A 26,158-nucleotide genomic window follows, 5' to 3' on the forward strand; every position below is an offset into this window, starting at 1 on the left:
AGGATGCTCATAGGAGTAGGGTTGCATGTATGTATTCGTAGGATGCATGCATTATGTAGGCGTCAGCATGTGCACTGTGTTTTGTCAAAAAAAAATAGTTAGAATTTGTTTGGATAAACCCATTCCATCGCAATCGGATCAGAATGAAAAATAAACTAAGTTTTCACCTAATCCCTCCCAATAAGTATGGATTGGAGGCGACTAGTATGATCGAAACAAGACCTTTAAAAGGTAATATATTCTTCATTTAATCTATTATAATCCAAATCCATTTAGAATTGTTCTTGATCTACACGATTTTTAAAGAAACAATACAAGTAAATTTAGGAATGTTCTTGATCTAACCTTTCAAACTTTATGTCTTCCAATATACGGTTGACATTAGTACATCCATGTAATGTACTTTTCAAGATATTGTGAGTCAAGTTATATTGGAGACCACCTCAATGTTCTAATTGACTTATAGTTGAAAGTGCATTTGGCCCCCCTAAGTGGGTTTTAGTGTTGATGACATGATCGAGAAATTGACAGGTTCAAATTTATAGAAGTGCAAATGTGTAAGAAATGACCCCTAAGTACTTGTAGAAAGGTGTTCAAGTATAAAAGAAAATTGATTTATTATTTTCTATTTTTGAATCTGAGTAGGAACATCGTACCATAAAGGGGGACGTGGCTAGTTGGCTTGAAGATGTCAGATTGCTCACTTGAGATGCTAACTACCTGTGAGAGACACCTTAATATATCACACACTTGCACATTTTCACAGTTTCTGTGAGTGTCAGAAGTTCCGACGCTGAGTCGAAAGTTCCAACACCTGCCGGATGTTTTCAGAAACTTCCGACATGGGGTGCTCAGCGGATTTCATTTAATTGTGTCAGAAGTTCCGACAGACATTAACAGCACAACGGCTAATTTTCGGGGCTCGGGTATTTATATCCCCTCAGCCCCCCTCTTCATTTGCTGCTGATCTAACCCGAGAAAACCACCTCCAAGAGCTTTCAATACTCCTCCCCACTCCCTCCTTGAGCTAAATCCTTGAGAGTTTTGATCTAGAGATGGGGTGAGAGAAGGATTTGAGGTGTGTGACTCTAGCTTTGAGTGTGAGGTCAACCAAGTTCATCTCAAGAGCACTTGAAGCATCTTCGGTCTTCAATTCGCATTTGTTACTCTTGAAGCTTGCTTCTAGACGGTTCGGCGTCGCCTGTTTGAGCACCCTCTTGTTGTGGTGCGCCCGGAAAGTTTGTATTGCCCATCCCCTTGGATGATTCATAGTAAGTGACTCAATCCTCCTTTGTGGTTGATTGAGAGAGGTAAAGGGTTAGTGAGGACCTGGCTCTTTGTGAGCTCCTCAACTGAGACATAGCTTCCTTTAAGGGAGTGAACTTTAGTAAACAAATCATTTGTCTCATGTGCTTGTTGTGTTCTTCAACTTCTTGTTGACCTAGAGCTTGATTTGTGTCGATCTATATTCTTGTGAAGTTTCTCTCTTAAAGATCACCTGCAATAGTCTCTATACATCATTACTGAACTTTTGATTCAAATAGATTCTGCTGAAACTTGTTTAAATTTGAATTTCATTCAGCTTACTTCCTGCTGTCGGAAGTTCTGCCCCTTTACCGGAAGTTCCGACACAGTGTCGGAAGTTCCGATGTATCTAATACCACTGCGAAGTTTTTTAGGAATTTTAAAGTGAGTCTATTCACCCTTCCAGGCATCACAAGATCTTTTCAGTAGTTGGGGCTCTTGGCTGCTCCATTATATATATACTAGTTCATCGATCTGTGTTCTCGCACGAGTTAGTATTTAGTGCCATAGGTACTAAAAATTCATGAAAACATTGTGCCTCAAAACTAATAATATGAACTTCTTACCTTGTTGTCTCCCTTTGTCTTATTTGTTAATATTTTGACACTCTTCATCTGATTGTAATATTCTTTTTATACATTTTCATCCACATTTATAATTTTTCCACTTTACTCCGTACCTCTTTATGTGCTTGCAAACATGTTTTTAATTCAACTCTTTGAGATTTGTGCTTAATATGGAAACATTATTCTCATCACTTACATCCTATACATGATTATATGGTGGTACACACATCATGCATCATGTATACCTGAAGTCTGTATCTTCTATATTAACAACATCAGAATTATATAATATAGAATCTAGATTTATGGGTTACTTTCGGTTGTTTGTAATAATGACAGCTTTGAGTAATTTAGATGCAAATTTAGTGGGCTACTTTAGATTAATTTTTATGATGGCATATGTTGGTAATTTAGATGAATGTTAAAAGGGTTATTTTAGTTTTCTTTATAATAGCAGAGTTGGGCAATTTAGATGTAGCTAGATTCAGGGTTACTTTAAACTATTTTTATAATTATAGAGGTGGGTGATTTTTTAGAAAACATAATAAATCCAATAGCTATGACGACTAAGATTGATGGACGATGTTTCTGATTTTTATGAGAATTTCTAAAAATTTATCTATTTTCTAATGCGTCTTGTGAGAATTAACATTGAGACTAAAAAGGACTCTCCAACTAGTACCAGTAAGATCATGCAAAGAAGATAATTCCCGGGGTGGTAATATGGAGCTGCACTAGTATAATAATTTCAGCCGTGTTGCTTTACTCCGCAACAAGCCTTGTCACATGCTTGTGTTACAGTTGGGAGGATAGGAAGAAAGCTTAGTAACAACGCTGGCCGTTGCGAGACTTGCTTGATCAATGATCTTTGTCGACGATCAGGTGGCGGTTGAGAGATCGATCCAGCACGGAGATACTATCTATATACGTATATATCATAATGCCTGAAGTGGACCAATATTTCTTGTCCAGATCTTGATCACGCGATACGAACGCATGCATGTTTATTGTGACTTAATTTCAGACAGAGGAGATTAACCTAGCCAAGCTAGTTACAGTATAAACAAACAGATACCGTTGCGTTCGTTGCAAACTTTTGTACGTAACCTACACACCAACTTCTAAAGGTGTTAAAAAAGCGTCTGAATCTTCAGATGATCAGATCAGTTCGTCGTCACTGTTCTTTCCGCTTTTGTTTGCTTTTTTTTTTCTTTTTACTTGCGACGGTCCATCTGTCCTCTGTTCTTTCCCAGCAAAAGCGCAGCACGCGTGCAGTGAAGAAGCATCCGAACGGCCCTGGCGCCGGCGAAGTCAAGAGCAGGATCAACATAAGCTGCACACGCGCGGTGAACAATATTTGATCTTTTTAACCACACTGTGAAAAGGTTTCCAGTTACTGTCAGAGCTGCTATACTAGTATTCACCAAGCCAGTAAACAAGCAAGACGACAAGGGTCGCGTCACGATCACATCAATACGGATAGCAGCGCCACTAATCGGGGAAGGGGGTTAAAGTCCATGTAAACGCGAGAAATTCCCTGGGATACCAAATGATGAACATTCCGTTGCAGCAAAAGGAGATGGAGCAGCAAGTCAAAAAAAAGAGTAGCTAGGCGGATGCTGCGGCGTGGTGCCTATGCGCAACGCGTTGGTGTACGCGTGTGTGTGTGTTAGGAGGTGCGACAACACCGGCATGCATTGGATGAAGAGTAAAGTCAAATGTGTGTGTGTGCATGTGTACTGCTCCATTTTGTCTGGAGATCGACGACGACGACCAGGACACCAAGTTAAAAAGGCGGGTGCGGCAGGTCGCTCGATTCAGAGAGGTGTCGGCAGCCTGTCGATCGATCACCGGCGGCTGGATATTGTTGAAATTGTTGTTGCGAGCCAGTCATGGCCAATGCCAGATTGCCAGGGCTGCTACTTCTCTGGTCTGGTAGTTATTTCTTTCTGCGGAATTGAATGAACTGGGACAGTGAGCGTTTGAACATATTGGCTATTTTAGATTATCATCGTCAGACTACCTCTTTATGTTCAGAGGCTTTGCTGGAACAGTCGTCAGTCAGTTATGGAGCTCAAAGTCGATCGATCGATTCATTGCACTGGAGTCTTGGACCCTCCAATTCCCTTGCAACACTCTCGTCCAAAGTAGCTTTGTAGCTGTAAAAAAGAATAGTAGTATCGAAGACCATATGATAAGCTACGTCTGAATATTACTACTCTCCAGTCCAGTAAACCTAGCTAACTGGTCAAGCTAGTGTGTAATGACAGCATGTTACACGTACTACATGATCAACGGCACTTGATAATCCGGCGGTTACATAACGAGATTACCGGCCGGCCGGTAGGTAGTTCATGAGAGGTAGACTAATTTAGCTTTGTTAGTCAACACTAGGATCTGGCCGCCGCCCCGACCGGATCAAACTCCATGCGTGCATGCTGCTTCGTGAGTTCCATTCCACTCATCATCTCGCACTTGCACATGCAGATAATGCGTGCGCAACGACCCATCAGATCGAGTGGAAAAATCACCTACTGCTCCACACGCGAGGAGAGACCAAGACTCGAGCGAGTAAGAAATGCTAGGCACCAGCGGAGACCGGATCAGCCGGCCACCGTGATGCACGGCCAGTTTCCTCCCGGAAGACCGGCCTGCTGACTGACCGGCCCGGTGATGAGCAAGTATAGCCAGCCACTAGCTGCGGATCATAGGAGCATAGCTAGCTGGTCAACTGAAACGCATTAAGTAAGCACTCTGGATCGGATGAAAGAAAGTGTGTGAACGCCTCCAAATACCCTATGTTCTCCCACTTTGTTCGTCTTTTCGGCTGAAACGACGACTAATGATGGGTGATCTACCATAGGTTAGTGCTAATAACAAGGACACTTTCCAGGATGATTCTACATTTCTACTGACGGCGAAGCTGGCCTACGGTACACGCCACGATTGCATCGCGTTGACGACGTATGTACCGGTCGTCCACCGGTCTGAAAACTCTTCTACACGCATTTAATGCAGCTCGAGGTCGATCGATGTGAGATTCACTCTTCAGGTCCAAGCTACCACGCGATCAGTCGCTCACCGTGTATGTGGATGCATGTAAGCATGATGTAATCGGGACGTAAGCGGATTGGAAGTACGTGGAGGAAGTACGGCACGGGAGCTGGATTCTGACATGACGCTTAGCAAATGGATTCAGTTCCAGCGAGCACATGCACGACGAAGCAGCTAGCCAGCACTGGCATGAAGTGAGAGGAAAACGAGCAGGATACGTGCCGTGCGTGTTGGCATGAAGTTGCAGAATCCACACGGTTTTGCATTCTCCTAAATAAAAACCGTGCAGGGCTCGACATGTACACTTGCTGATAAGTGAGATGAAAATTCTAAACAATTTTTTATTTTTCTGTTTTCTAAGCTTGCCTTAATAGGTGTTGCGCATAGGAAAAAGGCGTATCCTATAGACAAGGTTATGTTTTACAGTGTTGTGCACACCAAATGCTAAATAATGTACTTCCTCGCTTCCTCCTCCAACTGGAGATATAGTTTCAAATAGGTTTATCATAAGTCAATCTTTCGTGAGAGGGCCTCTAGCTTAGTGGTTGGAGCACCTAAGTAACACCCAGCAGGCGGTTCGACTCCCCGTGGGAGCGAATTAATTGGGTCTAAAATAAAAATAAATTATAAAAAATTATGTAGAGTTTTTCCTGTTAACTTCGGTCAAATAAGTCAATCTTTCTTATCTTCAAAAGCCCATATATAAAATTTTATTGACGCAAAGATTGACATTTACATTTACTGCATTCATTATGGAAATTGCTTTCATAATAACAATTCTTTCCATTTAAGATAACATATTTCTATAGATATTATTAGTAAAAGTATCATATTGAAGACCGTGTATATTTTTTATCAAGAAATTAGCTAGCAATATAAATGAAAGTATTTTTCTTCATATATCTAGTATCATCAATTTTTTGTTGTTAACTTTTGTGAAATGCTCCCTTCATCCCATAATAAAGATACTTTTAAATTTGTCCTAAATGAACCACTTTTATACTTGACCAACAATTGTGGGGGGTAGACACACCGTATACCAGCAAGGGTACAAAACACCAACAATAATATCTTTAAAAATAATTTATTTTAAATAAGAAAGTTAAGCGTTATGATGGTTGGTTTCACGATAAATCTGCTGATACGTTGTCAATCTTTATAATTTTTTTGTATTCGTAGTCAAATAGATTTTAAAAAAAACTACATAGGGCAAATCTAAAATTAGTTACATTAGGAGACAGAGCGAGTATTACATACTAATAATGGCTAACATAAAACTTTTGTCCAACAAACTAAATAGACTTACATTCATGATGAGAGGAAGTACTAGTATTTAATTGGTGAAGGACCACTCTTGCATGCCAAGGTTACGTTAATTGGAACTGTTTCCATGTGGGATTCTCATGTAATATTAGCTTTCCTGAGATCCGTGACAGACATCTAAGCTGGAATCAAAATCCGTTTGGAGAGGGGTGCTAAACTTTAGCACCTTTTAGCATTTGGGCTCCCAAACAGGAGTGCTAAAAGGGGTGTGCTAAAGTTTAGCGCCCTCATTTTCTTTAGCACACCTAAGGGGTGCTAAAAGGTGCTAATGGGTGCTAAAAGTGGTCCCAAGCCTATTTTTTCCCCTGCTGCCCCCTCTCTCTCCTCTCCACTTTTTCCCAAGCCAGTCATAAATGAGGGCAATGTAGTCATTTCTCACCCAATGTGCTAAACTTTAGCACTGCATCCAAACAATCCCAAGTGCTAAACTTTAGCACAGTGCTAAACTTTAGCACCCTCAAATGGAGTGCTAAAGTTTAGCATTGTGTATCCAAACGGGGCCTAACGGCCAAACGTGTCTGCATTCTAGAAAAAAAAATCACTGTGGGCGAGGTAGCTGTGTAGTACACGGAGGGCAAGTGGAGAACACAGAGGTCGGAGCTGGTGGCGATCAAAGACGTCCCATAGTGATGAGTGGCAGCTTGTCAGTGGAGCCAGCGGCGCAGGCAGATTGAAGTACAGGGTTACTCTGCTACCGCCTCTCTCTCGGTCGAATTTAAGAGGGAGTAGGTGCATGGTTTAATGAGTACGTACGCACGTACTCCTCCTGCCTCTCGTAGAGTCGTAGTACAACGGCACCGGTGCATGCGTTGGAGACTCCTTGCAAACCATGGCCGGACGCAACAACTAATTCGAATTAAAGCTAACATAACCATCTGCGTTTCCCCAACCAGATGCTGCATGTACCATAGCCACCTAGGTTTCCGGCTAATCAATTCCTGCCGTATCTACAGTATATATCTTGCGTACTGCCGCGCGAGCACCCAGCAGCGTACAAGTCGTGTTTGTTAGGAGTCAAAGTGAGATAGGATAGAATCATACTCCCTCCGTATATAAATTTGAAGTCGTTCTGGGCGACGCTTCATCGATGCGTATCTCATAGAATCATACTCCCTCCGTATATAAATTTGAAGTTGCTCTGGGCGACACTTCATCGATGCGAAAGGAAGTCGTTCTAACTTGATGAGCCGGTTTTTGACGCGTTTTGCCCCTGACGACGCTTTGTTCCGCGCGCCCGCCGGTTCTCCGTTCGATGCCCAGCACGCTCACCGCCCGCTTCGTTAATAGCCCAGCACCTATATTTAGGAATGGGATGATCTTAATTGAAGGGATGTGATGATCCCAATTTATTATTTGGTTGGAGAACGGTGAAGGGAAAGGATAGACGATGTTTTCAGCCTATCAGTTGTGGGTCCCGGTTGTCATCTGCTCATCTTAGTTATCGGCTGCTCGAAGGAGAGGACAGCTATTCACCTTTTTTCGCCACGCCGCCCATGGCAAGCCGCCACGCGCCTATGCTACTGTTGCCCCACCCCTGAGGGATAGTCAGAGCCGTGATGACCTTGGCCGTGCCCGCATGGGAGAGTAAAGCCCGCCGCTTACCATCGTCAAGAGGCCGCCCCGTCGGTTTCGATCGTCACGTAGCTCGAGGAGACGGAGTGTGCCGCCGCGGCCGTGAGCTAGCAGTAGTAGCTAGGTAGATGTTTGATTCTCTTATGTCTGTTTTGGTTTCCCGTGCTTATTTTTAGCACCCATCACATCAAATATTTAGATACTAATTACAAGTATTAAACGTAGATTATTTACAAAACCCATTACATATGTTTGGATCTTTAGAACCTCCTAAAATTCATGTCACCTCGAATATTCGGAGGCTAATTAGGAGGACTAAATATGAGCTAATTATAAAACTAATTACACAGATAGAGGCTAATTCACGAGATGAATCTATTAAGCCTTATTAATCCATCATTAGCAAATGGTTACTGTAGCACCGCATTGTCAAATCATAAACTAATTAGGCTTAATAGATTTGTCTCGCGAATTAGATTCCATCTGTGCAATTAGTTTTATAATTAACATATGTTTACTACTTCTAATTAGCATCCAAATATCTAATATTACAAGTGCTAAATTTTAGTAGAGTGTATCCAAACATCCCTAAGTAAGGGTCACGTGCGGTTTGATTTTTTTCGAGGTACCTCACCGTTTGTGTTTTCAAGCTTTTTTTCATGCTCGAGCGAGAGCCGGATTGGCTCGCCTCCGCTGGCAAGAGCGCAGCGAGGCCAGGCAAAAGGTCCAAAGCACGCTTTAGGGGTTTGTTTGCTTTGGGCCTGGCTGGAGTTGCTAGTGCTCCCAGGTGTTCAATTTTGGTCGGCTGAGCCTGAGATCCCTACTTAGGCTAGTCCTAGTTTAAGGTTTTATCGCACTGTTTTCAAAGGATGCAACATCTTCATAGGGTGTATTCTCATGAATGAAACAGAGAGTTCCAATGTACAGTTTCATTTTACGATTTCATAGGATGACCATGACATTTAATTGTGAGGCATGTGATTGGATATGGTTAGATGAAATGAAACTCTATAGTCCCCAATGCAAATTTCATAATCTTGGAAACAGTATATACACAGTTTCATCCTGATGAAACTCTTTCCCTCTCTCACTTCATAACTATCATACCATGTCATCACATATGTTAATGTGCATGAAACCTCTATGAAACCCCCACTAGGATTAGCCTTAGCCAGCAAACTGCCTGCTAGGTCTCGATCAAACAAGTGCTGGATGTTTCAACAAAAAAGGAGTAATAACCATGCAAGGCATGCGCATGCACGCGCGCTTCATCAATGGCCAGCCAGCGGAGAACCGGAGACCCACCACCCATCCTGCATCCGCTTCCGGCCACCCCCAACGCATTCAACGGCACACCTCTCAATCTCCGCCCCATCCCCTTTGCACTCTGCTGCCTGCGTTGTTGCACGAGCTGCAGCAGGCCCCGGCCAGCGGCCAAGCATTGAAGCGCGGGACCCAGCTGTCAGGCGCACGCGAACGGCCCGCCGGCGTCGAGCTGGACCACGCCCCGCCGTCATTTCGCAGCGTGCGGGAAAGGCGCGCCACGGCAGGGATCGGAGCTCCTTGCTTCACGGGATTGGACGAGAGCTCCCTCCGATCCGATGGTTGGATCTCGAACGTGCGGCTCGGATGCAGCGCCACGTCCGCGAGCTTGCTCTGCTTGTTGTGTTGCCATCGGTTGCTAGCTAAGCTAGTATGGCCTAGTAGGAGTGTGCGGTGCGATGATCGAGACGTGAAACTATGGTTTGACGACGACTCTACCCAATAATCTAATCGCACGTGTCATACGTTCCTCCGATGGCTGCATGCCGCGTGCAAAACCAAAGGGATCGCGCGCTTTAATTTTGGCCTTCACCGAGCAATGGGGGACGGCAATCTCGTGGCACTTCTCTTCACCAAGTTATTCCTGACCCTTCATCCCGGCCGTGACCCCTTTGCTCGGTCGGTGACGCTTCAGGAAGGGTCAGTACAGCAGAGAACGAGGCAAAACAAAACGTGATCGACGACTAGATGATCACTTGTGCTAATTGCGGGTGTCTACTAGTACTCCATTAGCGCCTTCAATTCCCACAACCACGTAGGACACAGCCTTGGTTTTAATCATTTTTTCTCTAATGTAACTCACCCGGCCTTCATCTTGGGACGGTCGCATCGCATCCATCGCATGTTGCTGCTGCTCTTGCACGCTTAATTGTATGTTGTTTCCTCCCTTTTGCTCTCTCTCCTTCACCGCCTAACGGTGAACACGCAAAATTCTGAAACGATCGAGCCCCGTCTGAACCAATTAAAGCCGGCCACTTCCGTTCGTTGGCGCGCAATAAAGCGTACGTTGCTGCTGGCTCGCTGCTCGTGCACCTCTCTTCGTCCCGCCAAGTGACGACGCTAAAAAGAATTGAAGAGCCGGCCGGCGGCCGTCGATGGGTCTTATTATTGCAACCTTAAGTTAGCGATCGCGATTTGTTGAGCCGTGGCCGCCGCCGTACTTCGATCGCTTCCGCTCCGCTCGGAGATGATTGGATCACGCATGGTGTTGTTGGCTGCTGCTTGTGTTCTCTCAGCCGTACGATCTCGATCGCCTTTTTCCTAGCTGTCTCAACTGTCCGATTAGCAATTGAATCGCCGAAATTAAAGACGGGTGCGTGGGTGATTATGGGAGGCATCATCCGACCTTCTCGTACGCCATATATGTGTTCTTGGATCCAGTTGGCAGTTCACTAGTGATACACTGTGCTTTTAGATGTATGATTGTGATTTGGGGCATCCAGGTGGCATCGTGTAGAAGTGATACTACTATGCTGTGCTTAGAGGCATATGCTGCTTCTTTTTTTTAAGATCATTTTGAGATCATTGATGCCCAGATGATCTGAAATCGACAAATCGTGTAGAAATGCTGCACCATGGTCCTTTTTTGAAACATTTATTAGTGATCAATTAATATTAGAGATAATTGTAGAGGATCTTTCATGAAAGAGTGTGGACCTTTGATAAAAAAACGAACTCTCAAGAGACATGATGCCCTTTGAGCATGTCCTTTCCCCTTGTATAAATATGTAACCACACCATTCATTCAATCAATGAAGAGAATTATCAGATTTAGTCCCTTTCAACTTTCAACACATTTGTTGGAGCCCAAAAGTGCCAGCAATGCTGACCAGGCTGGAACCGGACTTGGGCGGTCGGAGGACTCGGCGCGGTCGGGGCATTTGTTGGCGCGGTCGACGTGATCGCTAGCGCGGTCAGGGCGGTCGCTGGCGCAGTCGGGGCGGTCGCTGGCGCGGTCGGCACGGTTGCTGGTGAGGTCGGGGTAGTCGCTGGCGCATTCGCTGGTGCGGTCGGCGCGGTCAGACTGGTCACCCCAAGTTCGAGATGAATCTTGGAGTCGTGGCTGAATTGGAGTTGGAATGGGACTTCCTTACGGGAAAAGACCTCCCACCCAATATAAAGGGTCCTGGCCGATTGAGGATCATCACCCAATTGACAAACGTTTTTATCTATCTTTTTATCTCCAAACCCTAGCTTTTCCAACCCCCTTACTTTCCTCCTGTGTCCCGACGGCGTTTGAGGACGTTTTGAGTGGCCTGACCGATCTCAGAGCAACCCTAGGCTCGCCATCTCCGACGGGATCCCTCCTGAGGTGGTGAATGTAGGCTTTCATGGTGCTCCTGCGAGGACCGACCTGACCGGAGGTGATCTTCTGATCTACATGCGAACTAGCGCACTTGTGTGTTGGCCAGAAAAAGCGCCAACACATTTCGGCGACTCCGCTGGGGATGAAAGATCTGGTTTTTACGACCGTTCCGGAAAACTCTAGCAAGATGGGATCTAACACGAAGTTTGACAAGGACAACATCATCACGGCTTCCGTGGAGGATCTCAGCAAGGAGGAGGAGCGGAACATCGCGGCGCTCCAAGAATACGTCAAGATGCAATATCTAGTGGGCGTCAAGAAAGATCGTAAGGGCAAGGAGACAAGAGCGCAAGACTTCGAGATGCCCGCGATCAAGATGGAGGATAACATGATCGAGGAAGTGCACAATGTAAGTAACTTCCCCCGATCAATCTGCTATCAACAAAGAGTTCAAAAGGACTTTTAAAGTTCAAAATCAGATTGCTCTTCTTGGATAGATCGCTTAGACTAACTTGTAGGAGGTAAATCTATTGGATCTAATAAAAATGATTCCTCTCAAGTTGATTCGCGTGGGGTTGTACATGCAAATCCATCGGCAAATATAGGGGTCACTCCCGAGAACCCTAAGTATGGCATGTCGTTGAACTTTTACGCAAGACCGACGCCGCCCCTGGCCTAACCGCCAAAGCCGAACACGGCTGAAGCGGTTAGACTGGTTCAAGCAGGCAGTCTGACTGGTCAGGCCTCTCAGGCCGACCAGTTAGCGATTGTCCCTGAATCGCCTGTGCCGCTTGCTGTTGTGCCTGGTTTGGTTGTTCCTAACTGTACTAACGAGCTTCCCTCGGTTAGCACAATAGCATACACGTCACCCCCGATCCCTAACACCATCATTGCTTCTAGGGTGACGTGTTTTCTGATTTGCATCGCATTCATAATGGCAATCCACCACATGCGAATGTTGCGAATACATCAACCCCAACGCTACAAGAGCCAAATCCTTATAGTAAGGTCAGAAAATTTGAAGAGGAAATTTTGGCTATGATTCAGGACAAGTTTGGCATGGATGTAGGCAATTCAAAGTTGTATCAAAAGTCATACCATGCTGATTTCGACTATGTCCCTATCCTGTCGGTTGGCGCATGCTCGATTTTGTTAAATTCAATGGCGAAGATAATCGAATTACTTGGGAGCATATTAGTCAATATTTTGCTCAACTAGGCAAAGCTGGTTACTATAATGCTTTGAGAGTTCATTTGTTTTCTTTGCCATTAACTTGAACCACTTTCGCTTGGTATTTTTCTTTGGTTCCTGGCTTTATTGATTCATGGGATCAATTAGAGCAAAAATTTCATGATCACTTTTACATCGGGAATTTCCAATTAAAATTGACATATTTAACATCGGTTAGGCAAGGCAAAGAGGAATCTGTTTCTGATTACATAAAACGGTTCAAAGAAACAAAAAATCGATGTTTTAATTTGTCACTTTCTGATGATAATTTGGCCAATCTTACTCTTAAGGGTTTAAAATCGTCTATTAGGGATCGGCTAGTGGGTTTTGAGCTTCATACCATTGCACAAGTACTCATGAAGGCTTCGACAATGGAACTTAGGATTGCTAAGGAAAAAGATAGCTTCAAGTCTCGTCGGTCTAACATGCATGCTATTGAATATGATTCCGATAGCTCGAACGATGATGACAATGAGATTTATGTTACTGAATTTGTTTGGCCCTCTAAAGCTAAATCATATTCGTGATCAAAGATGATTGATCAAGGATTACATGAAACTTATAAGGAGCTAATTGATTAAGGGAGAGTGTTGTGAAATATTTATTAATGATCAATTAATATTAGAGATAATTGTAGTGGACAAGAGATATGATGCCCAAACTTTCCCCTTTATAAATGTGTAACCACACCATTCATTCAATCAATAAAGAGAATCCTCGTATTCATTCTTTGAATCCCTTCCAACTTTCAACAGTCCCTTCTGTCAGAAATACTTGGACATGACACGAGCTTTGGTAAACATAGCTAGCATTGTATTTTTCTCTGGTGTATTCGCAAATAAATCCAATAAACTTGCTATATTAAGAAAGCAGTTCTTCGGAGCCCTAGATCTACTCATATGATTAATTGATCATCATGTTTCTAAATTAATATTTTTAAAGTTATTGATATTGTCAAATTATTTGAGGATGCAGGGACTATATAAGCAGTAATCTGAAAGATGATTAGTGCTACAGGTTACAATTGTCATACAAAAGATATTTGAGGCGAAAGAATATACAATATTTATTTTTTTTAAAAAAGTACTTGAACAGAGTACTGGAACAGAGTAAATCTGGAGCTGCCAGGCTTTTATTTGTGAGATAAGATTTACCGACAAAACAGGAGTGCTTCTGAGATAAGGCTATGTTTTGTTACGCAAAAACAAAATTGTTTTTCTTCCCCTCTAGTAGGTATTCAGTTCGTCATTTCAGCCCTCGGGTCGCGCCTCTTGATCCAGATTACTTTTTCCCACCGCAAGCATTAAACTCTGCACGGTAATCTCTGGATAATTAGCTCTAATTACCTCCCTCATCACAGTTAAAAAAAAAGTAAAAAAAAGCAAGACGCCCCCACCAACCAGGAGGCCGAGTCAATCGAAACGGCATGGAAAGCGATAGCGACGAGCGGGGATGGGGGGCAAGAGGAGGAGGAGGAGCGGGCTGGGCTTGGCGCCAATAAATAGGCGCCCGGGTCATCGGCCAAACACCATCGCACGCTGCTCTCTCTCTCCCCCCCTCATCTGTTCACTCCGCCGTGCTCTGCTCCTCCTGCGCCCATCTGAATCCGTGCGGGTACAGCGTACAAGCATAGCAAGGATAGAGAGAGAGAGATGGCCGGAGGCGGCGACAACTCCACGAACGGAGCTCGCGACCAGAGGGCCATGGAGGAGGGGAGGAAGGAGGAGTTCGCCACCGACCAGGGCTGCGCCGCCCTCTCCGTCCCCTTCATCCAGAAGGTGAGGTCAACAGGACTCGGTTCTTGCCCTGGCCTCCTGTTCTTCTTCTTCGTCGTCGTCTTCCTCCCTTTACCCCAGTCCATACCTCGGCAAAAAGATGTTTCGTCTCCGAGATCGATCGCAAGTTCCATGGTCGTCCTCGTTGCCCTGCATTGTGATGCTCAGATTTATCAAGTCAGGGTTTTGTTTCTTGTAGATCCGACGACCATTCGTAGCATGCCAACTAAGTGCCCCTGATTCAGGGGCGTTGCATGCAGTTAGGCTGGAGTGTGCATGGCGTGCAAAACTGGCACATCCTTAAAAAGAGTTTAGTAGCATGTCATGTCACACCCAGATGTTAGCTAGCTCCCACCCAATCCCTGCCCTGTCCGCATCTAGAGTGAGGACAAAAACAAAATGAAGTCACGAAATGCCATGAACAATAGTAGTAGTGAACATAGTCACATCACGTCAAACACAAAGATTTAGGGCGATAATGATGCTAGATTGCTAGTGCCCATGGTTGTTAATTATCCTGATTCCTGAAGGAATTAGTAAACCAAATTAATTAGCACTATCCGTGCAGATCATCGCGGAGATCTTCGGCACCTACTTCCTCATCTTCGCGGGGTGCGGCGCGGTGACGATCAACGCGAGCAGGAACGGGCAGATCACGTTCCCGGGCGTGGCCATCGTGTGGGGGCTCGCCGTCATGGTGATGGTGTACGCCGTCGGCCACATCTCCGGCGCCCACTTCAACCCCGCCGTCACCTTCGCCTTCGCCACCTGCGGCCGCTTCCCGTGGCGGCAGCTCCCCGCGTACGTGCTGGCGCAGATGCTCGGCGCCACGCTCGCCTCCGGCACGCTCCGGCTCATGTTCGGCGGCCGCCACGAGCACTTCCCCGGGACGCTCCCGACGGGATCCGACGTGCAGTCGCTCGTCCTCGAGATCATCACCACCTTCTACCTCATGTTCGTCATCTCCGGCGTCGCCACCGACAACAGAGCCGTAAGTTTTCTTTCTTGTTTTCTGTTTTGTTTTGCATTCGCCGTAAATAAATTACGAAACAAATGAACTCCTAGATAAAGCAATTGACTCAGTAACTAACCTCCTGAATTATTAAAAAATCTGATGAAGCGCCTGTTTGTGATGTGCATGCAGATCGGGGAGCTGGCAGGGCTGGCCGTGGGCGCAACCATCCTGCTCAACGTGCTCATTGCCGGGTAAATACTCGCTCACTTCCATGACAGCAGCTCAAAATATTTACTACGAGTTAATTAATTACTAATCCGTAGTTGGAATTTTGCATGAACTAGAATGACATCAGCTCACTTGTCACTGAGAATAACTTTGAAGTTCTAGACTTTTTAACTTTTCACACTGCACACAAAATTGCAACCTCATAGCAGTAGTAGTGTGTTCTTTTTCCCAAGTCAAAGAAAAGAAACAAAAAGAGAAAAAGGGATTTGTTGTGGGTGTCGCTGTCGGTAGCAGGGTTTAATGGAGCCATAAAGACCGTCATGTGAGGAGAGTCATGGCGTCCTAGCAGGAGCAGCTTTGAGTGTGGTTGGTGATGACCGGTGCGCAGCCATTAATGTGAACTTAATACTGCTGCTCTCTTTGTGAACACTGACCGGCCCAACCCAATAGAATCGTGGCGCTTCGGCCCTGACTGACCTGTGGAAAAGTATAGCGTAAGGTGTCTTTTTTTTGTTCACTAGTACTAGTAATTCTAGTGTGCTACTAGTAATACTTTGAATTTTGGAAAGGTCTAATTTCTTCACACTATATTTGTATTTTTCTGCTTGAATGACTTCCAAGAGTGGGGGAAAAAAACAAGGAAAAGCTTTTCATGACGCATGTACCCCATCTGTCTGTCTTGTGGCCAGGCCCGTGTCCGGCGCGTCGATGAACCCGGCCCGGAGCGTGGGCCCGGCGCTGGTGAGCGGGCAGTACCGGTCCATCTGGGTGTACGTGGTGGGCCCGGTGGTGGGGGCCGTGGCGGGGGCGTGGGCCTACAACCTGATCCGCTTCACCAACAAGCCCCTCCGCGAGATCACCAAGAGCACCTCCTTCCTCAAGAGCATGAACAGGATGAACTCCGCCTCCTCCTGATCACTCCACCACCAGCAGCAGCTAAATTAACCGCGAGCCGTGCGATGGATGCGAGATGATCAGAGTGCTCAAGTAATCATGCTGATGTGGCAGGCCTATTATTCACCTGTGCCGGGGGTATTTCAGTAATCTAATATTCACCTGTGAGAGTATATGCTGTATCTCTGTTCTGTGAGTGTGTGTGACAGTGTGAGTGGATGGGGATGAAAAGGGTTTGATCAGATGGTTATGGATGCACCACGGGACTATGGTTTGCTTCGAACTCTAGTTTAGTTGGTCACCCCGTGAATGTGGCAGTGTCCATGTACGCCTGTTTCCATAACCCAGTTAATCAATGTTGGTGGGATATATCCCCATGCTCGTGTTGTTATTCTTTTTCTTGTTTGTGTTCTGCTATGTTTGTTTTGAGTATCACCAAATGGCCTCACATTCTGATTCTGGAACCTACGGAGCAAAGCCCGAATCTGCAAGAATTGTGACTGCAGATGTTGCAGTGTCCTGCTTGACTTACATTATCTGCTTCAGAAAACTAAAGAAATGTGGCTGGTGCAGTTGTGCAACAGGTTCAGGTCCTGTGCAATACTGCAAATAACGACTTCACACGCTCAAGTGATTACTGCACCTGTTTTCTTTAGCGTTACTGTGCTAGCCAATCAATCGATCCCAAATCTATTTTCTGAAGAACTGCAGTAGTATGAAATAAAACTCCTGTGTTTGTCTGCAATTGCATTCCCCGTCTCTTTTCGACGCAAAACCGTGGGGTGTTCTGCAATTCCTGCAAAAGCAAGGTATATATTTGCTATCTACAAACTAGGAAGAGAACGGCGACAAAACTCATGAGTTGATCATCTGCCACATCTTGCGGCCAAATCAACACGATTTCGATGAGGATACAACATGACCGACCTCAATGAGTTACACGAGTTTGAGCAACAAGTTTGTGATAGATTGTTATTCAATTTGTTGGTGTTCTAAACATATTGATTGTTGTTTTATAAACATTCTTTTAGGCCAATTGTTTTCTAAACATCAAAGATCCTATTACCAGATAAGCGCATTGGAATACAGTGGGAGATGTTGAGTCGCAAGTCTTCACTTGCCACCATCAGGTCTGACCTCCATGGGAATCAGACCGCAAATCATCTTCACCACCGAAGTCATTCTTGGCCACTGGGTTGGGGATGTGTTTGTACAAAGGAGAGCTACGTTCAAGGTAGAAACAAATTTGTGGCACACCACAAACTATGTGCTACAAATTAATGATTTTTGGCACCCCGCAAACTAAGCCTGACAACTTAACCTTAAGGTAGGCAAAACAGCCCTTGAACTAAGTCGAACCACCAAAGCATGAACTCGGCACCAGACACTGTAAATATTTTCCAGATAGTTGGCAATAAAAACAACGCGATTTTCAATATTACTCGGCGAAGAGATAAAACAGCAACCTTTTGTGTTTATTAAGTATCATAGCACCAACCATTTGTCTGTTGTGAAACTGTGAGCAAAGAGATCAGGGTTGTTAATAGAGAGCACTAACAATGAAACCAACTGAAATGATGACAGGCAATTGCTCAAACCAAGCAGGATAGTTTTCTGAGACCCTAACAGCACCGGTGATGACAAATGGATAGTTACATATACATATGAGTAAAATGCAAGGTGGCCCTAACTTGTCTGGGGTACGAGGATGGCTTAAACTTTCCTGTAGAATTAACCTTCCCCGGCGTTGCACGTTTTGTTCACCCAGCTGAGGAGGCTCCGGTGGCTGCCGTCAGAGCCCCCGTGCGACATGGCGTTGAGCAGTGGCCGCCGAACCGCGCGTCGTTCTTGTGCGAGAGAGCGAGCGTGGTGAGAGAAACAAAAGAAAGGAAGAAAATCTGTTGGTTCAAATCTAGGTAGGGGCATAATGGTCTGTTCGCTGCACGCTGACCATGAAATGAATAAAATCCTTACATTATTTTTTTTAGAGAGCTGTCACTGTATTAAAAAAAATAATGCCGGCCGTGTTTTGTTCACCGGAACGACCGGTCCGATCCTTGTCAGATGAACATTTGCCATTTTTACATAAGCTTCTACATATTTATATCGACGTGTCACGTCACGTCCTCATGCCAGCTCCTCACGCCAGCGTGGACAAGGCTCAGGAAAAGATCAGCTTGCCCTCCCCTTATCCCCTCTCTTTCCTGCCACTGATGTGTGGGACCCGCACGTCAGTTACCTTCAACCTCCTGCCGAGCGCCCGAAGAGGCGGGAGCTGTTGCCGTTGGTCTTGAAGGACTCGCCGGCGGCGTTCGCGGCCTTGCCGTAGCTGGTGAAGCTCTCCACGCCTAAGTTAGCGTCCTGCGCGTACGCCGTGAACTCGTGCGCGCGCCCGTTGCCATCGGTGTCGTAGGTGGCGAAGGTCGCCGCCACCGTGTTGGTCTGCCCGGCATACCTAGCGAACTCCCCGGCACCACCGGTGGCGCCGGTGGTGTACGAGCTGAAGCTGGACGTCCCGACGTTGCCCCCCGCCTCGTAGTTGGTGAAGGAGTCGTTCCACCCCAGCGAGCCCTTGCCGTAGCGCTTGAACGAGTCGACGGGGCCGCTCTTCCCGCTCGAGTACGCCGCGAACTGGTCTGCGCCGCCGCCGCCGCTGTTTCCGTAGCTGCTGAAGTTGCCGTTCTCGTAGTTCTTGAATGGCGCCGCGGAGCCGGCGCCACCGCCGGAAGAGGACGATGCCGACCAGGATGCCGCGGGGGTCGAGGGGCAGAGCAGCAACGCCGCCGCGCAGAAGTCGCGGATGCGGGAGGCCAGCTTCCCCGCGGAGGCGAGGGTGGAGAACGCGGCGGCGTCGGGGGCCGAGAGCGGGGAGAGCTTGGCGAAGAAGAAGGCCGGGTGCGGGCGGTTGCTGCGCACCTTCCGGTTCTAGTACCGGATGAACGCCGCCTTCACCGTGAACGGATTCACCGGCGGCATCGACCATGCGGATTCACCGGAGGTTGAAGGTGAACCTGACGTGCGGGCCCCACACATCAGTGGCAGGAGAGAGAGGATAAGGGGAGGGCAAGCTGATCTTTTCCCGAATCTTATCCACGCTGGCGTGAGGATGTAGCGTGACACGTCGATAAAAATGCCAATTTTGCCATTTTGTAGCGTTGTTTGATTCACGTAGAAGCCCACGCAAAAATAGCAAACGAATAAGCGTCATCCGTAAAGTCGCAAATAGTTAAATCTTCCCGAGCATTGCTGCCTCTCGTCTCATCCGCAAGTGGGGTCCACACAATTAACACACCGTCCCATTTCTTCTCCGCTTTGCCTGTCATCTCCCGAAGCGCTCTCTCTCTCTCTCTCTCTCATTGGGGAATGGCGCCGGGTGGAGAGCATCTCCGTCGCTGCCGGCGACGTGTGGTGCGGCGGGCGTGGCGCGACGCCCCAAGGTCGCTAAGGATCTAGTGCTACACCGCCTCCTCCATGCGGTCAACGGCGAGCCACCACTGCCCACAAATGCTACCGGAGCGACGAGCGGCGGCCGTGCAGCGCGGAGGGGCGGAGCATCCTCTACAATGCCCAGCTCTTCCCATGCGGTCAACGGCAAGCCGCCATCTCCCCCGAAGCTTAGTCTAGGGTTTGGGTCGGGATGGCTGCTGCTGGCTGCAGTTCGATTCACAGCACCATCCCCCGCCTCCTAGTTCGCAGCTGATTCATTTTCTAGGTCAGATAGCCCATAGCTTTTCTACTACTCTAATCCCTTTTGCTCAGCTCTCCCACGGTACCACTGAAGAGGTATTGCGAGAGTTGTACTGATTCGATTACAAAGCTTAATTGATTTGATTGTCTGAGGTGTAGTGAGGTTAGGAATTTGATGTAGGATATTTGGCAGAACAAGGTCAATGTATACCCGTAGTTCACTTTGTAATTCCTCTACTCAAACAAGTACACTTGTGCTTGCTCTATACTTTTTTTTTTTTGCCAGGATTGCTCTATTCTAATAAGATGGTTGATAAACTAATAGAAAAGGGTGGACTTGGAACTAACCTAAGTAAAGGGTTAGCTTTTTGCTCAGGTCTTGTCAATATCGAAGGTGTGCTCAAGTCTTGCTGCCCTATTTCTTCTGATTTCAGTTTACGGTGGTTTACTGTAAGAAATGGTTGCATATAAAATTAAATTGTCCTGCCTCTCTAATTCATGTGGTTTGCAATTCATTTGAACATCTAGATTGTGTGTTAATTAGCTCAAGGCCTATTGGGCACTAGCTTGTGTTACATAGATTGCAAGCTGTGCTATATATGTGGTTGTTTATGAGTTTCCAGAAACTTGCTTATTATAACCTTTTTCTTTGCAAAATCGGGTCGGATAATTAGACCACTGGCTCCAGCAAGTAGAGTTGATGATGTGAAATAAGGGTACATGTTTTTGTTCTATATTATTACTTCTCGCATATTAGTTCAATCCATTGGTCATTTACTTCTGATCCATAATTGGATAATAATATAATTAAGCAATTTAGGTCCTACAATGAAGCCTTGCAAGCTGTGTAATATACCAATTTAGCAACCATGGATAAGCAAGTTTTGTTGTATGATCTATAATTTTGGCAGTTATTCCATAATAATCTACAATGTATAAGTTAAGAGTTTGTAGCTTAACAGTTTAGCTTTATGTGTGTGTCAGTTCCTTTCATATTGCAGGCCAGCAAAAGAGTTCACTTTGGTTCTGCAAAAGAAGCTCCAAAATAGTTATGTAAACCAACTTGGGTGAATTGTTCTCCCAAAGGTCAGTTATCAATGTACTAAATTCTCTTTAGGATTTCTCTTTTCCACTTGTTCCAAACACACTCTTTTCCTTCAACTATTTGATACTGGTTACTGATGAATGAATTCCATGGGTTGCAGAGTAACTTTACCTTCTTAGCATTTTGGATGATTTTGCTTTTTTTTTAATTTTGTAGGTAACTTGTGTGAAATGGATAAGAAAATTACATATTCTTGTCAGCATTTTTTTGTGTTACGATGATCTACCATTTTTGTTGATTCAATTTTTTCTTGGTGCATTTTGCAACACATATATTAGCTAGAAAACCACGCTTTCAGTACAGTTTTTTTTTTTGAAAAGGTTTTCAGTACAGTTTTGATCCTCAGTTTTGCATATCCTAATTGGGTTACCATAACCTGAATTCGTTTCTACTATAAATAGCCTGGTCAATGGCCAAATCGTATTTGTTGGATCGTTCGTTCACTCTCCATGTTCTGCTTTTGTCCTGTGATCTACTAGGATCAGTTAACCTTGATTCGATATGTATCTGCAGGTTTGAGATGTATATCTGTTGATCTAGACTTTGCTGTGATTGTCACGCTGCTTTTTGGCCCAAGTTTGAGCTATTACCTAATACTACCTCCGGATCATTATATTTGATGCTGCGGACAAGAATTTTGGCCTGCAGCCAGTTCAAATTGTTTGTCGGAAACGACAAATAAAATGAACCGGAGGTAGTATATCTGAGATGATATAAAGAACACTAGTTCAGCTGAAACTTTATTTTTGTCTTCACCGAATTGATCGCATGCATCCTGGAATCTATCCATATTTGTTGCCTTTGCCCTTTGCCTTCGGCACCCTATTCACATTCCTACAAGTGGAGAGGGATGTGGGTTCCAGGTAACTATATTACCCAAACCTACCACTGTGTTTTTTTTTCTAGCTGACATATATTCTCAATCTGGAAGTTAATAGTCAGTTTCGTCGGATTTAAAGAGTAGAGGTTTATGAATAGCAATCACATGTCCTTTTTTTTATCAGTTCATGGCTGCCATCTTTTACTATTTAGGTTGGGTTATAAGTAAGGTCTATTTAGTTCTTGCCATCACCGCATCGCAGGCCACCACGCCCCAGCAGCAGGATGCCGTACTATGTTTGCTTCATGTTGTAGCTTAGGCATGCCGAAGAAAACAAGCAGCAGCTCAGTTCATTTTTGCGTCGTGGCACGCCAAAAGCTTGGCTGACGATTCGTTTGCTGCAGCTTAGGTGCGACCGGAGCTGCGGCTAGGCATATTCTGGTGGCAACCAAACAGGGGTGTAGAATCTCAATCCTGGCCACTTTTTTGGTTTTTTTTTTCATTCATCGAAAGAGTATGTATTTATATACCCCCTGGATTGAACATTTTGCTTCCAAAGTAGTACGTTTTTCCATTTTAGAAAATAATCATGTTCTTCAATAGGACCACCTCTTACATATCAATATCTTAATAGTTTCTACACGATTTTTCATTCTGCAATTAGTATAAATTTTGTAGGTAACCTACATTTTCTTGGGTCATGTGATTTATGGAGGATTTTTTTTAATTTTGCATTTCTTGATACACATCAAATATTTGTGAAAAGCACTATCTATCCATAATGTACAGCTGAACCTAATCATAGTTCTGTTACTGTGTTTTGATCTTGGTGAAATTGTTTTGGTGTGAGTAACAAGCCCACCATTTTGCTATGTCTGTCATCGAGCTATGCTGGTGTAACTAGCCCAATTTTCCAAAACAACATGGTTCAGTAGGCAATAATATGGTTCCGATTATTCAATTTTATAGTTATGGATAAGCAAAACAATGTACTTTGTTAGGCAAAGTTACGGTTCTAGGAAATATGGACAGGAGTTTCATGGTTGGTTTACCCTTGCCAAGCCGTAACTACTTTTTGTTTACCTTTTGGTCTAGGCACTTGGAAAAAATAGGTTAGGCAAATTGCTGTACTTAGATAGGCAAAGTATTGTTATTAGTTAGGCAAAGTACTGTTATTAGTTGGGCAAATTATTATTTTTAATTTGGCATGTTATTGTTCTTCATTTTATTTTAGTAGCCAAAGTAAGATTTCTTAGCAGCAGTTGGTTCCAATGTTGACATAACCTTCTTAGTAAGCATAGTAGCGGCAAAGTATTATCATTTGAGATTATCCGTGGGTCCTTCATGTTTTGAAAGTGTTGTGGATCCTCGTAGTAATCTTTTCTATTAACATGATATAGAATAGAAGCGTATGTTTTGGGGTGCTGAATTGAGAAGCATATGTACCTCTGTTGATGGAACACGGACAGGAATTTACTAAGTAAAATACATGGATTTGCTCCATTGTGATTACTGACATGCTATTCTTCAACGCATTGCATGCCATGAAGTGGCCGGGAAGGGAAGCAAATTTGCAGACATCGTTTATGAACATCTTTTTTGCTTGTAATATAATGCGAATACACAGTATCATATTGTTGATTGTAATGAGCAAAGTACTGTTAGTACCGTTATTAGTTAGTTGAAGTATTGTTCAGTAATTTATTTTAGGGTAGGTATATTAAGTTGAGCACGTGACCGGATTTCTTTAATGGGGCATTGGTGAATTGCCTCCATCTTGGTAGAATGAATATCATGTGCTATAAAGTGGCTCAAGAGAAGATAGCAATAATACGTGTGCAGTGTGCACTATTGTCCTTATAGGTATAGGAGTATAGTACTAAATTGGAAACTGTGTATGGTTCTTGGTGCCAGAAGTGCTGCGCAGCATGCTGTGTTGTGTGGGTGCCGTCGGGCCGCGTAGAGGAACCAAAATGGCTAATATGCCAAAAAAGGAAGTCCCTCCATTAGGTGGTTTCCTAATTAAGGCCGGCCGTACGGACGGGCTAATTTACGGCCCCGTAAATTAGCCACGTCCGTATTAAAAAGGAAAATGTCTGAAGGTCCAAAAATTTTATGTACAAGCACAAAAAAGAATTAGCAGTTTCATAAATAGAGTAGCATTTTGGCGAAGTACGGGATGATATTCTAGCGATGCCCACTACTTGATCATTTCCACCAATTTCAAGTTGCTTTGATTTATGAAAAGTTTGTTTGGATGGAAAATTCGTCCACCTGGTCTTATTAATTTGCAAATGACAATGCTGAAATCGCAAATTTCTCCATCCTAGACCTAAAACCTAAACCCGTCGCCTCCCTCCCCCCTCCTCCCTGCTTCCGCCGCCGCCACCAACCTTCCCACGAAGCTCTTGTTCCACAACTAACCGCATTGCAGAATTTCATTCAGCACCCACGGATCTGAGGGGCTGATGACACCAGCACGGCCGCGGCGCCTCCTCGCCGAATCTTCCGAGCGCTCGGTGCTCACCATCGTGCTCTGCCTGAGGGACAATCTATCCAACATCATCTTCGCCAAACCCGGTGATGCACACTGGACGCTGGTGAACCAAGGCCAGGCGTATCATCACTCGATGATGGGTAGGGTTCTGATCCATTCCTTGCTGTCCCAAGGAGGGCGCTGCTATGTCGCCTCCCCGGAGGGGTCCATCTTTCTGGTGGAGCTGGGGCCACTGCCTCAGCTGGTGGAAATAGTCAACCAGCGCCAGCGAGCAACCAGGGAGTGATGACGGGAGGATGCTCATGGTGGCAGGGGAGCCAACAATCAGACGGAGCAATTCACGGTTGGTGGTGTCACTGGCCGCATTGAGGTGTCAGAGGTGGACATTGCTGGGAGGACGATCATACCTGTGAGGAGCCTTGGGCGCTACGCGGCATTCATCGGCATGACACACTGCATGCTCGTCTCCACCAGGACATTCCCCTCCGTTGTTGCTGATGCGATGTACCTGGGCTACCATTATCAGCTCAGTCGGAAGTTCAGTATCTATCATCCCAAGAGTAGGAAAGCTGAGCCGCCGCACGAGTTTGGCCTTGAAGAAAATCACAAGGTAGTTCCCCATGCCAGGCCCTGCAACCTTGACCAATATCTCGTCTGTTACGTTGACCGCAAACACAGGTTGAGTGGTCCATGTATCAATCATGTAGCTCATTACTCAATAGGTTGAGTGACTCTGTTTAATTTGACATGTAATTTTATCAGCCTTGTCCTCCACTGTAGGTGATCCACATTGGATTATCAGCTTGTTCTATTTTCTCCTCCCTCCGTCCCAAATTATAGGTCATTTTAACTTTTCCAGATTCATAGATATTATTCTGGATTTAGACATAAGGTACATCTAAGTGCATAGCAAAATCTATGAATCTAAAAAATCCAAAACGACTTATAATTTGGAACGGAGGGAGTATTTGTTTTCCATTAACATGCATTGTGTGCTTATATATAAAGTACAAACATGCGACTGTTTCTCTGGAGTTTACAACTGCATAACTGCAATGCTAATATGGGGTTGTTTTGGGTGTGATAAACAATGGAACGGCTTCACCCTAGAAGGCGCCGGGTATTTCATTATATAGTCACGAACAACGTTACAAGACCGCATAGAATACAAGTCCTAAACAGAGTTCTCTCATATAGATGTGAATTCGTGTGGATTTCTAGTTTCTATCCTATTTGTGTTTGAATTCGTGGGTAAATATAGATGTGAATACGGTACAGAAATTTTCCATTCAAAATGTTATTTTATCCCAAGTACTCATGCCGATGAGTGTAAATCCTGGTAGCAAAAGAACAATAAATGGTAAGGACTTGAATGCTTAGTGAAGAAATAAAACAATGTAAAACAAGAATAGTCATCAACAAATATCACATAATAAATGCTATTATCCTTCAACTCAAATGGAGCAGATGCCCATACATCAGATTAATCAGGTCAAAAGGTAGACATGGAATCACTAGA

At 44.9% G+C, this 26,158-nt stretch overlaps 1 protein-coding gene across 1 annotated transcript; it reads left to right on the plus strand.

The window, feature by feature from the left end:
- Positions 1-14,191: 14,191 nt before the first annotated feature.
- Positions 14,192-16,921, plus strand: LOC117841428 (aquaporin NIP1-1). The gene is made up of 4 exons (XM_034721786.2): positions 14,192-14,456; positions 15,022-15,444; positions 15,598-15,659; positions 16,326-16,921. Exons 1-4 carry the CDS (start codon positions 14,331-14,333, stop codon positions 16,549-16,551), a joined length of 837 nt encoding a protein of 278 aa, XP_034577677.1. The 5' UTR covers positions 14,192-14,330; the 3' UTR covers positions 16,552-16,921.
- The last annotated feature ends 9,237 nt before the right edge of the window (positions 16,922-26,158 follow it).

This window comes from Setaria viridis, chromosome 1, assembly GCF_005286985.2.
Source record: "Setaria viridis chromosome 1, Setaria_viridis_v4.0, whole genome shotgun sequence".
Classification (NCBI taxonomy): Eukaryota; Viridiplantae; Streptophyta; class Magnoliopsida; order Poales; family Poaceae; genus Setaria; species Setaria viridis.